At 50.7% G+C, this 15,584-nt stretch overlaps 1 protein-coding gene across 1 annotated transcript; it reads left to right on the top strand.

The window, feature by feature from the left end:
• The first annotated feature begins 1,688 nt into the window (after nt 1-1,688).
• On the top strand, nt 1,689-4,017 carry LOC128136251 (myogenesis-regulating glycosidase-like). The gene is given in 5 exon segments (XM_052775514.1): nt 1,689-1,938; nt 2,540-2,601; nt 2,603-2,761; nt 2,763-2,937; nt 2,939-4,017. Coding segments are annotated over 5 exon segments (1,725 nt in total).
• The last annotated feature ends 11,567 nt before the right edge of the window (nt 4,018-15,584 follow it).

A 15,584-nucleotide genomic window follows, 5' to 3' on the forward strand; every position in this document is an offset into this window, starting at 1 on the left:
CTTTGGGTGGTTGGGAGGCTGCTGCGATGGATCCCAAACACAGTGACCTCTGGTATTTTTAATGGCTCCTTGGGCAGCTTATCTGTATACTTAGATACTGATGTTAAGGTGGTGCGGGTAAATACGCCTGACATGTATTGCGGGACACGGCTCACGTGAGCAAGCTGGCTCTTTTTCCTCCTCTCCATACAGGCTGCTTCTGCAAATTTTCATCCCATCAGATCACACAGACACCCAGGATGGGGCCAGGGAAGCCGGGAGCCCAGTTGCACAGAGTGCGTTGCCTTGTGCCGCCTGCCTCAGTTTCCCCCGCCTGTTGTTTTGGTTGGCAGTGGATGCTCTTTCAGATGCTGCAAGCTGCACTGTGCCAGCTGGCTTGATGCAGCTGGGACATGTGTTGTCTTCTTGTGCATTTCTCAGCAAAACAAGGTTTTCACATGGTCCTGGTCTTGCAACAACTTCAGTTTAACACCCCCATCCCCAAACTCTGTGCCTAAGTATCTTCCACCCCCTGCCATTGCACTGTAGCCTCTTGCCTGGCATAAGCCAGATGCGTGTCCTGGGAGTTACAGGAACTGAATTAGGATTTTAAACAAATAGAGAAGCGAATGCAGGCAAACATCCTCTTTTTCTCCTGCCGAGGCAAGAAGGGCTGTCCCAGGGTGACAGCTCCGGGATGGGCAGCAGGACAAGCAGCTGAAGGGCTCTGCTGAGCTGCCCTGGAGCAGCTCAGCACCAACCGCAACATATGTGCATCCTCATGTCCCCACATCCCCGCTGCAGCTCAGGAAAGGTGTAAAGTGCAGGGAGATAAAACATCACTCGCTGGCTGCATCGCGGGGGTGGGGGGGTGGGGTAGGGAATGGCAGGCAGAGGCTGGACACTTAAGCACAGCATTTCCCTGCCTGCATCCGATGCAGAGAAGTCATGGACAGGTGGGGAAATCCGCCAGGGCATGTATTTAATGGAAAAACAGATCAGCTTGTGATGTCCAGCTTGACTGTTCAGGTAGCGGTCCCTTTCCTTGGCCCTGTTCTCCTCCGTTCTCTGGCCTGACTTTCACCCCCTCACCCTCGTTCAGCAGGACGCAGTGGGGCTGCAGCCAAGAGATGGTCACGGGAATCCCGGCACAGCCCCGCTCCAGAAAAGCTCAGCCAAGCTGCCCATGAACAGGCTGCCACTGCACAGAGCAAAGTAAGCCAGAGCTGCAGAGCCAGGGAGGCTGCCGGGCTGCAAACGGGAGGAGAGGAGCTACAACTGCTAGGAAGATTTAATTGTTTTTTTGCTGTTTATAACCCACTGTTTCATAAAATAACACTGCAGGTGTGAGTGGCCAGGCTTTGGAAAGGAGACTCTGACCACCTTCACGCAGCATCTTGGATTTCCTGTCCACCGGTTGGAGAAAAAAATTCAGCAGCAAAGTCTCTAACCAGGCACTGAAACTGCCAAGGAGTCATGGAAATTCTGATTACTCACCGCGCGGGAAAACACGGAAACGCTCAAAAGGGGGATGCCAAAGAAACCTGTTTGCCCAAAAATGTCACACCGGTGAAGCAGAAGCCTTCCAAGGAGCTGAGACCCATGCTCTCCTAACAGTCCGTTTTCTTCTCCCGAGAGCCCCAGGCTTGCTGCAAAGACATCTTTCCTTCCCACTCCTCTGCAAAAAGCACTAGAGAAAAGAGAGCATCATGTACACCTTCCTGCCCAAGAACTTCACGCCAGTGAAGCAGAAGCCTTCCAAGGAGCTGAGGCCCATGCTCAAGGCCATTGTGCTGGGCCTCATCCTGTTCATTGCCGTGGTGGTGGCCTGGTGCTACTACACGGTGTCCCTGCAGAAGGCGGAGCGGCTCAAGACGGAGCTGATGGACCTGCGGCTGGACGGTTTCATCATCAGGAACCAGCATGGGGAGGTGGTCTTCTGGCTGGCCTTCCGCTCAGGCAATATCATGGTTTAACCCCAGCCAGCAACTAGGCACCACGCAGCCACTCACTCCCCCCACCTCCCAGTGCGATGGGGAGGAGAATCGGAAAAAAAGTAAAACTCGTGGGTTGAGATAAGAATGGTTTAATAACTAAAGTAAAATAAAATGTAATACAAACAATAATAAAATATAATAATAATTGTAATGAAAAGGAATATAATAATAAAAAAAAAAGAAAAAAAAGAAATAAAACCCAAGAAAAGACAAGTGATGCACAATGCAATTGCTCACCACCCACTGAACGATGCCTGAGCAGCGATCCACCCCTCCTGGCCAACTCCCCCCAGTTTATATACTGGGCATGATGTCACATGGTATGGAATATTCCTTTGGCAAGTTTGGGTCAGCTGTCCTGGCTATGCTCCCTCCCAGCTTCTTGTACACCTGCTTGCTGGCAGAGCATGGGAAACTGAAAAATCCTTAACTTAGGATAAGCGCTACTTAGCAACAACTAAAACATCAGTGTGTTATCAACATTATTCGCACACTAAATCCAAAACACACTGTACCAGCTACTAAGAAGAAAATTAACTCTATCCCAGCCAAAACCAGGACAGGCAACCTCGACCTGGAGTCATGCTCCAAGGAGGGTGAGATTTTGAGCTGCACGCGGTCGGGTGGGGGGGCCACTGAACTTCATCCAGACAGTGAAGCCCAGAGACACGGTGATGTGCTACCGTGTGTGCTGGGAGGAGCTGGCAGCCGGCCTGGCAGTGGAGCACACCATGTTCTGGGAGGACGCACACTGGTATGGGGGCTCAGAGATGAGCACCCAGCACTTGGCCCATACACCTGGCTGGCTACCAGGAGCCTGTGCTCTAAGTGATGAGCGACGTCTACTCCTTCCACAACGGCTTCGGCAGCATCCTGGAGCACTACTGGCTCTCCTCCAAGGAGGCAGCCATCAAGATCAGTGACTCTGTGCCCTTCCACCTGGGCTTCAGCACCACCGAGCATGCAAGCCTATGGGGACTTTGACTTTGACCCTGTCAAGTTCCCCAGTGTAACAGAGATGTTTGCAAAACTGAGGGAGGATGGGTTTAAGGTCACCCTGTGGACTCACCCTTTCATAAACTACAATTCCTCCAATTTTGGGGTGGGGATGGAGCATCAGCTGTTCATCAACGAGACATCAGGGTGGCTGCTGGCCATGGTGGAGTGGTGGAATGGCATCAGGGCCATCCTGAACTTCACCAACCCAGTGGCCCAGGACTGGTTCCAGAGCCACCTGCGCCAGCTCCGCCACAAGTACAGCATCTCATCCTTCAAGTTCGATGTGGATGAGACCAGCTACCTGCCCAAGCAGTTCAGCACCTTCTGGCTGCTCTTGGACCCCAGCATCTGGCCGTGGTGCTACACAGAGATGTCCATCCCCTTCTACGAGCTGGCCGAGGTGCGAGTGGGCTACCAGTCGCAGAACATCTCCTGCTTCTTCTGCATCATTGACCGCGACTCCGACTGGGACTACGAGCTTGGCCTCAAGTCCCTCATCCCCGTGGTGCTCACCATCAGCGTGCTGGGGTACCCCTTCATATCCACTGACATTATTGGGGGGAATTTTTTCCCCAATAAGACAGATGGGGCAGTGGAGATCCCAGACTGGGAGCTATCCGTGTGGTGGCTGGAGCTGTCGGCTTTTATGCCCTCCATGCAGTTCTCCATCCTGCCCTGGCTCTACAACAAGGAGGTAGTGGAGATCGCACAGAGGTTCACAGAGCAACATGAATCACTAGTGGCCCTGCTGCTGCTGGAGCTGGCCAGGGAGGTCACCGACACGGGCGACCCCATCATCTGGCCCATCTGGTGGATCTCACCCCACCATGAGGCCGCTCACAGAATCGACTCCCAGTTCCTCATTGGGGACACCCTCATGGTGGCACCCATCCTGGAGATGGGCAAGCAGGAGCGTGATGTCTACCTGCCAGCGGGCAAGTGGCACAGCTACAAGGGGGAGTTGTTTGAGAAGACTCCGGTGCTGCTCACGGACTATCCCATTGACCTGGATGAAGTCACCTGTTTCCTCTGGGTTTCCTAACAGGCTCCTCCATCAGCTTTGCAATGGTCTCAGGGATTAATTAACCAATGACTTTAATGATCTGGGAATTTTAATAGTTTTTAAAGTAGAAATACCTTAGTATGAAATTTGAAGAAAACATTGTGACCTCTGTTTTGTGTGGCAAGTGCTGTAGAATAACTTACTTATTAAAATATATTGGATGGATGTCTTGGTTATTGCAGTATGACAAATACAATGTATAGAAACACAGTCTCTGCTCGTAATCTTTTTCCCAGCAAAAAATGCCACACATGCTTCTGATTTATAAAGGAAATTTCATGGACTCCTTTGTTATCCAGTTTCATAGCTGATCCCTTGAGATATTTATAACTTTCATTTACTTAGTGAAGGAAGCAGTCAGAGCAGAGTACTTTTTTTACAAAAAGCAGTCTGTGATTATCCTGAAGAGGAAGGCACCCAATTTTCAGCCTGCACGTCAGATGGGTGCTGATGCAGGAGCAAGGGGAGTTTGCCTTTCCCACAGCCTGAGTTATCTGAGCAAGCATAAAGAAGCTATAGCACTTGCTAACACTGTGGCAACCATTTTCCCCCCTTTTTTGGAAGAAATTATTGAGAACCATATCTGTGGTGTGGATTTGGCCAAGCCTGTTAGCATGTGGTGAAATCTCACTGGCAGTCAAGATCAAAACCTAGCACCAAGTCATACATGGGTTAGGACCTAATAGGATCCATGTGTGTTTTGGGACTGCATTTAGATCCAATGTATGCAATCCATCGGATCCCAAGAGAGGACTCAGCCATCATCCTCCTGAGAGATCTCGGACAAGTAACAAACCAGCCTGAGTGCCCTTCTGCCTCAGTTTCTCCATGGAAAATGTCCTCCCATGCCATCAGCTGTGTTGATGGAGATTTTTGTCCATGAGCCAGCATCCTTCTGCCCATGGAGGTGACTTCTGGGTGAAGGCATCTCAGCAGCACCTGCAGGCTTGGGGGAAGCGGGCTGGCTGTGAAATGCTCTCCATTCTTGGTCCAATCTTCCCTATTTTTAAGCAAAGGCAAGTTTAAAGGTGACATGACTGAGCAGTTTAGGAGAGTCCTGGGGTCTCTGGGCTGTGATGCCCCTTCCCAAAGTGAGAGACTGATTCCTTTGCCAACCCCAGCGGGCTGCTAGTGGGCACCTGGAAGGTAAAGCTGTACATGGCCCCAAAGCAGGAGAAAGCCCCTTTCCTTAGGGGTTTGCCCCAGAGCTGGTCCATATAATGAGTAAACAGGGACTGGAGAGCATCGCGGTCACTCCATAGTTGGTTTGGTCCTCGTGAAGCAGCCCCAAAGCCGGCTCAGACCCCCCATTGCCCATCAGCATGGTCATGGCAGCACAAGAGCAGTGCCAAGGGGGACGAGCCAGAACATCTTCTAGATGCCCCTGAAAGCAAGGTGAAAAAGCAGCCTGAGCCACAGTAATGCTATCACTGGTGTGGCAATGGGGAGGGAAAAAACCCCCACCCTTTAATCTAGGGATGTGAAAGGGAAAGCAATGCTCTATCTGGCAGCAGTGTTCAGGGTTAACAGACCATCTCCGGGTCCTTACCGTGGGCTTCCTCCTGCTCCAGGATAGCGGTTTCCACTGATGTATCTCCCTGAGGACGAGAAAGCATTTCTGAACACTTTTATTCTTGGTCGCTGCTTCTAAGCCCCAGCAAAACTCCTCTGGCTGTTGTTGCAGCAAGAAAAAAGCTTTCTGAGACGCTGATGCCCACGCTGCTGGGGAGAGGTGGGAAAGCCACACGCAGGGCTCTGCCGCCCTCCTGCGTCACAGGCTGGGGAAAAAAATGCATCAACTCTCGGGATGATAGGAGCTGCCTGGTCCCATTTGGCTGCAAAAATCCCTCCCCCAAATCCCCATCCCTTTCTGGTCTTTCCCCCAGTGACTTTCCTTGCTGTAGAATAACTTAATTATTAAAATATATTGGATGGATGTCTTGGTTATTGCAGTATTCCCATTAGTATCCCTTTATTATGAAAATGATGGGAGCAACCAGAGGAGTGCCTTCAATCCCCTCCCAGCGGTTTCAGGCACTGTCAGAAAGGTCTTGGAGGAAATTCCCTGTTAGACACACGGTCCTCATTCCTCTCCCCTCAAAAGAAAGGATTTTATTATCAAAGTTTTTTCTTTTTATTTAACTGTATGAATAAATGAGTAAGATTATAGAGTGCCCTTATTTTTCTAAATGCTGTAGTTAGGGCATAAGTGGCTGTGGCTATTCAATGCTCCAGCTAGGAGAAAGGTAAAGCTGTTGGGAGGATGTAAGGGATGATGCTGAAGAGTGGGTATATGTGGGTGACTCCCCATGGGTCCAAGCCTTCCCCGCATGTCAGGGACAGGCTCTGGGCAAATGTGAGGAAACCCCCCTTCTTTTTGAGCATGAACAAAGCTGGTCACAGCGATTCCCTCTAAAGGGGTTGGTTTGTTTTTAACAAAAAAGAAAGAAAAAGATCCAAAATGAAATACCGAACCCTCTCCCTGCCGCGGGCGTGACAAGCTGGAGCACATTTTCCTCTGCACCTCGAACAGATCTTACTTCCCAGAAAAGGACAGGTAAAGAAGAAGGGGGTCCTGAGCATCACCTAAACCCTGCTGCTCCACTATGGGGATGCCCAGGTGTAAACCCAGAACGACACCTGGGCACAGGCTCAATAAAACACACAGCATTTTATATTAGTCTTGAAGCACGTATTGGGCCAGACGCTGCAGCTGGGGGGACCTTTTCATTGCTGGCCGGGTCATTTTAACCTTCCCCTGGGGGCCAGTAACTTTCTAGGCTGCCAGTTGCTTTAAATGGGATTACGGCAGCATTAGGAAGCAATTAGCCTGAACAGGCAATAGGTTTAGCTAAACGACTTGTCCCATGGCCAAGTCCCACGGAGCCCTCCCACGGGATGGGGGTGGCTCCAACCACCCCAGCTGTGTCACCCAGGGCTGGATCCTGCCCCCCCAGGAGGGGAACGGGGCCCTCACCCACCAGGACATGTGATGAGAGGCTGGCTGAGCCCAGCAAAAATTGGGTGTTAAAGGCAGGGAGGAGACGGTGGTGGGAAGATGCTGTGTTTAGGTTAAACCTTCATCCCCTCTATCAATCCCCCCTTGGCTTTAGGGTGAACCAGAAGCAGTGCAAGATTGTACCAGGGACAGGGTGGGGGAAGGTTTGCAGAAGGGTCCTGGCCAAAACCAAGAGTGATGCTGCAAGTGGCAAGATGCTTCTGGAAACACAGATGGGTATGCTGAACCCAAACGAGCTCCCTCCCTCGCAGCACTGGGAATATTTGGAATGCCAGCAAGAGAGATGCAAATACCTACCACTACCAGAGATGCGCCTGTGTCTCCTGTGTGCCTTATCTTGGGACTGGGAAGCTCAAGGAAGGAGAAAAGAAAATACAGCTGCCCACTGAGGAGGGCTCGCAAATTATTTGGAAAAAAGAATTTTTAAAAGTTTTCACGTTTTCTGAAAAAAGCTCTCATCTAGGGTTTTAAGCCCAAGAAATGGGTGATCCTGCTGCGGCGGGGTCAGCCACCTCCTCACCTCCATGTGAAATTGAGAGCGACACAGCAGCTCCCAGGGCTTCAGGGAGTTTCTAGATTTTCATCTCCTTTTCAGGAGGCTGGTTTATTATTTATGAACTACTCCAAAGCCACTCTATTTTTAGGCTGCTTCTTTCTTGCCCCCCCCATGGGCTGGAGTTCATGACATACGCGAAGGAGCCATCACCGCCGCTGACAGTAGCGCAGTAGCGAAGTAATGTGTTTTTTAAGAAAGGTTTTGCAGCCTTTTGTGGCCCTCGGACACCGATCTGCCTCAGAGGGATGTGCAAGCTGGGTGTCTGAGCCGGCAGATTTAATCCAGCTCTGGTTGCTCTGGCCGAGCCAGGATCAAACCCCTGTTGCTGCCCTGGGCTGACAGACATCACCTGCTTGAGTACTGCTCCAACAAAAATGCTGAGAAGGGCGTTTGCAGGCATCGCCCAGTGCAGCAACGGGCCAGGGGGGACTCCGAAAACAGGATCTCACTCTGTACCTGTCCGGCTCCTCTCTTTTTTTGCCTCTTTAACAAAATTTACTGTTCTCCAGCCGGTGATTTGGCTCTGTCCCAGATGAGAGGTAAGTCTCCCAAGCTCCCCAGAGACAACGCCTGCCACCTCACAGCCCACAGAGGTGCCTGCTCATGCAAAGCCTGTTCCGACATTTTTTTTTTGGAATGCAAACTTGTTATTTTGCTCAAAGATGACATTGTGGTGACCTTCAACTCCTCTTAAAACCAAAAGAAAATGGGAAGGGAGGGCATCAAAGCCAAACAGCATGTTTGCAGCTTGCTGTGCTGGAGCTTCCCAGCTGACTCAAAACAAAGCTTTTTCTTCCTGTTCTGTGGAAGCAGCCAGTCATCTTGCCTCAACTCGAGATGAAAGCAAAACATCTGAGTGGGACGGACTTTACAGAGTAAAAAAAAAAATCCATTTTTTGACTGTTTCTATTTTTACCAACACCATCGCTAACCACGGGCTGCGAGACCCACAGCACCACTAACCTCAGCAACTTCCCAATTAGGGCATTCGTTTCTTTAAAAAAGGGTCAATAACATTTAACTGGTCCATACTGCCCCAGCAGGGTCAGGTCTGAACCGTGCCGGGGGCCAAGCTCGCACCGGGGACACGCACCTATTTCCTATGCTGTCCTGTCCCCAGGGCCTTTTGGGGTTTCCTCCCTCCTTCGCGGTAGGATGCTGCACCATGTTGGTACCCCAGCCCTGCCCCTCGCGGAGGAGAGGTACCACGTGGGAGATGCCGTCGGTGGGCCGAGCAGGCACTGGCATATCTGGAGGCAGAGCAGGATGAAATTGGGATTCCCGGGATGGATCCCGCCAGGGTAAGGGGGTCTCTGAGGCTGTGGACTCCTGCCCTTCAAGGCTTATGTCTCATGAAAGTGTTAAACATTCACTGGCCAAGCCGGCAGCCTGAGCGCTTCCCAGGGGCAATGAGAAAGAGTCCTACCAAGGGGCACACATTGGTGACCCAGAGCCTGGATCCAGCCTTTTCCTCGCTCCGTCCACGGGGTTATGGCATCACAGTGTCCCTTCCCCATGAATATTTAACTGGTCCTCGAAAAGCCTCTCTGCTCCGGTGAGTACTTAATTAACCCATGCAAAGTGCAACCACTTCCAAGCAAGGATGGGCCGAATGCTCCCAGAGCACCCTGAAAGCCGGATGCCCCGGGGACACAGGCACTGTTGTGTTATATTTGGGCTGGTTTATCAGATGCTGATCTGGTACGGGTCCGGCCCCGTCACTCCCCTAGGCCTTCCTCCAAAAGGAGCCGGGATTCCTCACCCTGAGGATCTGAGCAGCCCTTAGCATGCATGGCTTAAACATTGATATACCTGGCACCGTGACATGCAGAAAATGAGCTGGGACTTTAGACCCTCTTAGAGTTAAACAGGAGTTAAGCAAGGGTTTCAAGGGATGAAACGCATGTCAGCCAGCTTGAAGGGAAGCTACATGCCTAAACCCCATTGTGCACCTACCCACAGAGCCTCCTCCAGACCAAATCTATCCCCAGCAACCCTGCTGATCTCTTGGCACACATGGCACAAGTTTGTCAGGCCTCGGTCCGGGTCCCAGCTATGTGATACCTGAATCCTCAGACTTTTGCGTTTCCAACGCGTTTACCTTCCTGCTGGTGCAGGGACAGCATCGTTTGTCAAACAACCCATCAGGAAACAATTCTATCGTTAAATAAAGGGATTGTTTTCTATATTAAGATTGCTTTTATAATGGGTTATCAAACACTTAGGAGTCACTATCAGGTGCTCGCAGGCAGGGTACACAACACGTTCTAGCAGAAAGCGCCATAGGAAGCTATAAGTCATGGTCATAAACAAACTATTGCTCTGTCAAACTCTGCAAGAACTGATTAACCATTTACTGAGCCCTTTTCAACTGTTTCAAATGGGACCTTTTTAACAGAAAACACACCAAAAGCAGTTCCCATCAGCTCTCATTTCCCATAGCAGCCTGGCACACACGGCCGTCGTATGGGGGATTTATTGCTAAACGGGGCCCAGGGGAGGTTTGCTCACCGTTTTTACTGTGTATTTAGATGATGTGAGAAAAGAGGTATCTGCTATTGCTGTAGCCAAGGAGGGGGAGCAAGGGAGAGCCAAGGTTATTGCATGAGCTGCCACAAATTAGCTACAAAGCCAACAAGGCTTAACGCAAGGGGGAAATCACTGGGGGATGGATGCAGAGGGTGTGGTGACATTGCCAAGGACTCTCTGCAAAGAGGGGCACCAACATCCCTGGACGTGGCCGGAGTCCCTCCTGTGGAGCGGTGCAGGATCCCGCTCCTCCTGAGATCTGGGGGGAAAAAAAAAAAAAAAAAAAATCAAAGCTTGCTTGTGTCCCAAAGCAGGGAGGATATTAGCCATAGTGCTGCGTGCACCCCTCACCCCAGCTCTGGGCTTTGAGCAATTCCTGATAGCTCCAGCGGGGGCAACAGTGATGGCTGGCCTCGCCGCCTCAACCCTTGGCCCCTGGAGATCTCATTACAGCGGGTCCTTGGGCTGAAACAGCAGTTTGGTTCATAATCATAGAATCATAGAATACCAGTGTAGTGGGTTGACCCTGGCTGGATGCCAGGCGCCCACCAAAGCCGCTCTATCACTCCCCCTTCTCAGCTGGACAGGGGGGAGAAAATATAACAAAAGGCTCATGGGTCAAGATAAGGACAGTTTAATAAACTGAAAGCCAAGGTCGCGTGCGAAAGCAAAGAAAACAAATGATATTATTCTCTACTTCCCATCAGCAGGCGATGTCTAGCCACTTCCTGGGAAGCAAGGCTTCAGAACGCGTAGTGGTTGCTCCGGAAGACAAAAATGCCCCCCTTCCGTCTCCCTTTACTTAGCTTTTATAGCTGAGCTGACGTCATATGGTATGGAATATCTGTTTGGTTAGTTTAGGTCAGCTGTCCTGGTTATGTCCCCTCCCGAGATCTCGCCCTGCCCCAGCCTGCCGTTGAGGGGGGGGCAAAAATGTTGGAGAGACAGCCTTGATGCTGTGCCAGCACTGCTCAGCAGTAGCCAAAACACTGGTGTGTTATCAACACCTTTCTAGCTACTGATGCAGAGCACAGTGCTATGAGGGCTGCTATGGGGAGTATTAACTCCATCTCAGCCAGACCCAATACAATCTCCACCCCTTATTCCATACCATTTGCGTCATGCTCAGGTCCCACATAATTTAATACAGATATCTTCTAACCATGCCATTGTATTTAATTCTCATTACTGAAATCCCTTCTTACCAACACTTACAACTGAAACTACATACGTAAACCACTTTTATACCCAACATACAGATTTATACATTCTTATTAATTACTATCCCCTGTCCTTTAAGAGATAGATATTCCATGGGCTTCTTCCACTCCTCCAGATGTTCACACACAGGTTATGACTTGGGCCCCATCCATCAAGATGAGTGGTCAGGACAGGAGAAGCAGTATGTTCGATCGTTGAGCACCAACACCGGCTTGGTTTGGGTCACCGATGCACTTGTCTGGTTCCTTGCGAAGTTCACTCCTCTGCAGTTCAGGTCATTCCTGCTACATTACTTCCTACATCATACAACTCACATCACAGATTATTTTTCCCTTAAGGTTAAATGTCCTTGAGGCACACACTGGGTCTCCCCATCCTTCCGCATTACCCACCAAGTACACCCAGGTCCCTGAGCAAAGACAATCCCACGAATGGGTTTGCCTTTTCCCATGGGAGGGGAAATCCACACTGCCTTCCCCAGCCACTTCCCCATGTGCACTACGGGGACCTTATCTCCTCCCACAGTATGTAGGGGTTTTGTTTGGGCAGGACCAGGACGGTTAGCAGACCCTCTGGTGTTAACTAGCCAAGTGGCTTCTGCTAAATTTGTATCCCAATGCTTCCATGTCCCACTGCCTAGCGCTCTCAACATAGTCTTCAACAGTCCATTATATCTCTCAATTTTTCCAGATGCTTGCGGGTGATAGGGTATGTGGTACACCCACTCGATGCCGTGTTTCTTTGCCCAGGAGCTTATGAGGTTATTTCGGAAATGAGTCCCATTGTCTGATTCAATTCTTTCCGGGGTACCGTGTCGCCATAAAATTTGCCTTTCGAGGCCTAAGATGGTGTTTCGGGCAGTGGCATGGTTTACAGGATATGTTTCTAGCCAACCAGTAGTTGCTTCCACCATCGTGAGTATGTAGCGCTTGCCTTGGCGTGTTCGTGGCAGTGGTCCAATGTAGTCAATTTGCCAGGCCTCGCCATATCGAAAGCCCAGCCACCGCCCTCTGTTCCAGGGAGACTTTACTCTGGTGGCTCGTTTGATTGCAGCACATGTTTCACATTCATGAGTGATCTGTGTGATGGCCTCCATGGTCAGGTCCACCCCTCGATCACGAGCCCACCTATATGTTGCATCTCTCCCTAGATGTCCCGATGTCTCATGGGCCCAGCGAGCTACAAATAGCTCACCCTTACGCTCCCAGTCCAGGTCCACCTGAGCTACTTCTATTTTGGCAGCCTTGTCTACCTGTTCATTATTTCGATGTTCTTCAGTGGCACGGCTTTTGGGCATGTGAGCATCTACATGACGTACCTTTAAAGTCATGTGTTCTACACGGGCAGCAATGTCCTGCCACAATGCTGCTGCCCAGATGGGTTTACCCCTGCGTTGCCAATTGGTCTTCTTCCACTGCTGTAGCCACCCCCACAGGGCATTAGCCACCATCCAGGAGTCGGTATAGAGGTAGAGTACCGGCCACTTTTCTCGTTCAGCAATGTCTAGGGCTAGTTGGATGGCTTTCACTTCTGCAAACTGACTTGACTCGCCTTCTCCTTCAGTGGCCTCAAGGACTTGTCGTGTGGGACTCCACACAGCAGCTTTCCACTTCCGATGGTTCCCTACCACACGACAGGATCCATCAGTAAACAAAGCATAACGCCTTTCATCTTCTGATAACTCATTATATGGTGGTGCCTCTTGGGCACGAGCCACCTCCTCAGGCGATGCTCCAAAATCTCTGCCTTCTGGCCAGTCCATGATCTCTTCCAGGATTCCCGGGTGGTTGGATTTCCCCAGTGGAGCTTGTTGCATGATCAGACCTACCCGCCTCCTCCATGTAGCGCTGGTTGCATGATGTGTAGAGGGGATGTTTCCTTTGAACATCCAGTGTAGCACGGGCAATCGTGGTGCCAAGAGAAGATATGCTTCTGTACCAACAACTTCTGAAGCGGCTCGAACCCCCTCATATGCTGCTAGTATCTCTTTTTCAGTCGGGGTGTAGTGGGCTTCTGATCCTCGGTACCCCCGGCTCCAAAACCCTAATGGTCGACCTCGGGTTTCTCCTGGTGTTTTCTGCCAGAGGCTCCAGCTGAGACCATGCTCCCCAGCTGCAGTGTAGAGCACATTTTGTACATCTGGTCCTGTCCGGACAGGCCCAAGAGCTACCGCACGAGCTATTTCCTGTCTGATATGCTCAAAGGCTTGTTGTTGTTCAGGGCCCCATTCAAAATAGTTCTTTTTCCGCGTTACTCGATAGAGAGGGCTCACAAGCTGACTATAACCTGGAATATGCATTCTCCAGAACCCCACAAGGCCTAGGAAAGCTTGTGTTTCCTTCTTGTTAGCTGGTGCAGACATAGTTGCTATCTTGTTAACCACATCCATAGGGACATGACGGTGTCCATCCTGCCATTTTATTCCCAAGAACTGAATCTCCTGTGCAGGTCCCTTGACCTTGCTTTTCTTTATGGCGAAACCAGCTTTCAGAAGAATCTGAATTATTCTTTTTCCCTTCTCAAACACTTCTACTTCCTTGTTGCCCCACACGATGATGTCATCTATGTATTGTAAATGTTCAGGGGCATCGCCTTGTTCCAGTGCTGTTTGGATTAGTCCGTGACAAATGGTAGGGCTGTGCTTCCACCCCTGGGGCAGTCGATTCCAGGTGTATTGGACACCTCTCCATGTGAAAGCAAACTGTGGCCTGCACTCTGCTGCCAAAGGAATGGAGAAAAACGCATTGGCAATATCAATTGTAGCATACCACATGGCTGCCTTTGATGCCAGTTCATACTGGAGCTCTAACATGTCTGGTACAGCAGCACTCAGTGGCGGTGTCACTTCATTCAGGCCGCGATAATCTACTGTTAACCTCCAGCCTCCATCAGACTTTTGCACTGGCCATATAGGACTATTAAAAGGTGAATGAGTCTTGCTGATGACTCCTTGGCTCTCTAGTTGATGAATCAGCTCATGGATGGGAGCCAGGGAGTCTCGGTTTGTCCGATATTGCCGCCGGTGCACCGTCCTGGTAGCGATTGGCACCTGCTGTTCTTCAACTTGCAGCAGTCCCACAATGAAGGGATCTTCCGAGAGGCCAGGCAGGGTAGATAGCTGTTTGATCTTCTCTGCGTTTACAGTGGCTACACCAAAAGCCCATCGGTACCCCTTTGGGTCCTTGAAGTACCCTCTCTTGAGGTAGTCTATGCCAAGGATACAAGGGGCCTCTGGGCCGGTCGCAATGGGGTGCTTTTCCCACTTGTCCCCTGTCAAGCTCACTTCAGCCTCCAATACAGTCAATTCCTGGCATCCCCCTGTCACTCCAGAGATCCAGATGGGTTCTGTGCCCCTGTACCCTGATGGCACCAGCGTACACTGTGCACCAGTGCCTACCAAAGCCTTATACTTCTGTGGGTCTGATGTGCCAGGCCATCGAATCCACACAGTCCAGTATATCCGGTCATCCCTTTCCTCCTCCTGGCCGAAGGCAGGGACCCTCTGTTGCTGTTCCTCATCAGAGTATTCACTGTCTGACCCTTGCGGTGCCAGACCAGAAGTCCCCTCACCAGAGTCAAGGGAGGTCGTTTCAGTTCTTCTATGCCTGGAGGATCGCTGATTGCTTTCTTGGGCCTCTACAGCAACGACACTGACAGCCTTCTTCTTGGGTGACCCCTTCTTAACAGCTGTCTTCCCTCTCAGTTCACGTACGCGGGCTTCCAGCTTAAAGGTGGGTTCACCATCCCACTTCCTCATGTCCTCCCCTTGGTCACGCAGGAAGAACCAGAGTGTACCACGTGGCATACGCCTTGGGCTCCCTTTCCCTCTGACCGGGGCAGGAGAGGACTGATTTCTTGGAGCGTCCCTAAGAGCCAAGGCACTGTCCTGTAGGGATGAGGAGACACAGAGATTTTCTTCAAAGTTTTGGAGCCAAGACGACACTTTCTCCACAGTTGGTGTTTCCATATCTGGGCAATACATTGCTGCCAAGCTGTTAGAATACGTCGCTGGGGCACCTTGAATCGCCTTTCTCCACATGGCCCGTGTGCACAGGACATCCTCTGGATCTTTTGAGACTTCCTCATCATCTAGATCACTGTAGATGACTTCCACCACTGCTAACTCTCTCAGGTACTGGATGCCTTCATCTGCGGTAGTCCACTTTTCTGAGGAATTCACAAGATCTTCCTTGAATGGATATCTTGCCCTCACACTTGAGA

Source organism: Harpia harpyja, chromosome W, assembly GCF_026419915.1.
Source record: "Harpia harpyja isolate bHarHar1 chromosome W, bHarHar1 primary haplotype, whole genome shotgun sequence".
In the NCBI taxonomy this organism is placed as follows: domain Eukaryota; kingdom Metazoa; phylum Chordata; class Aves; order Accipitriformes; family Accipitridae; genus Harpia; species Harpia harpyja.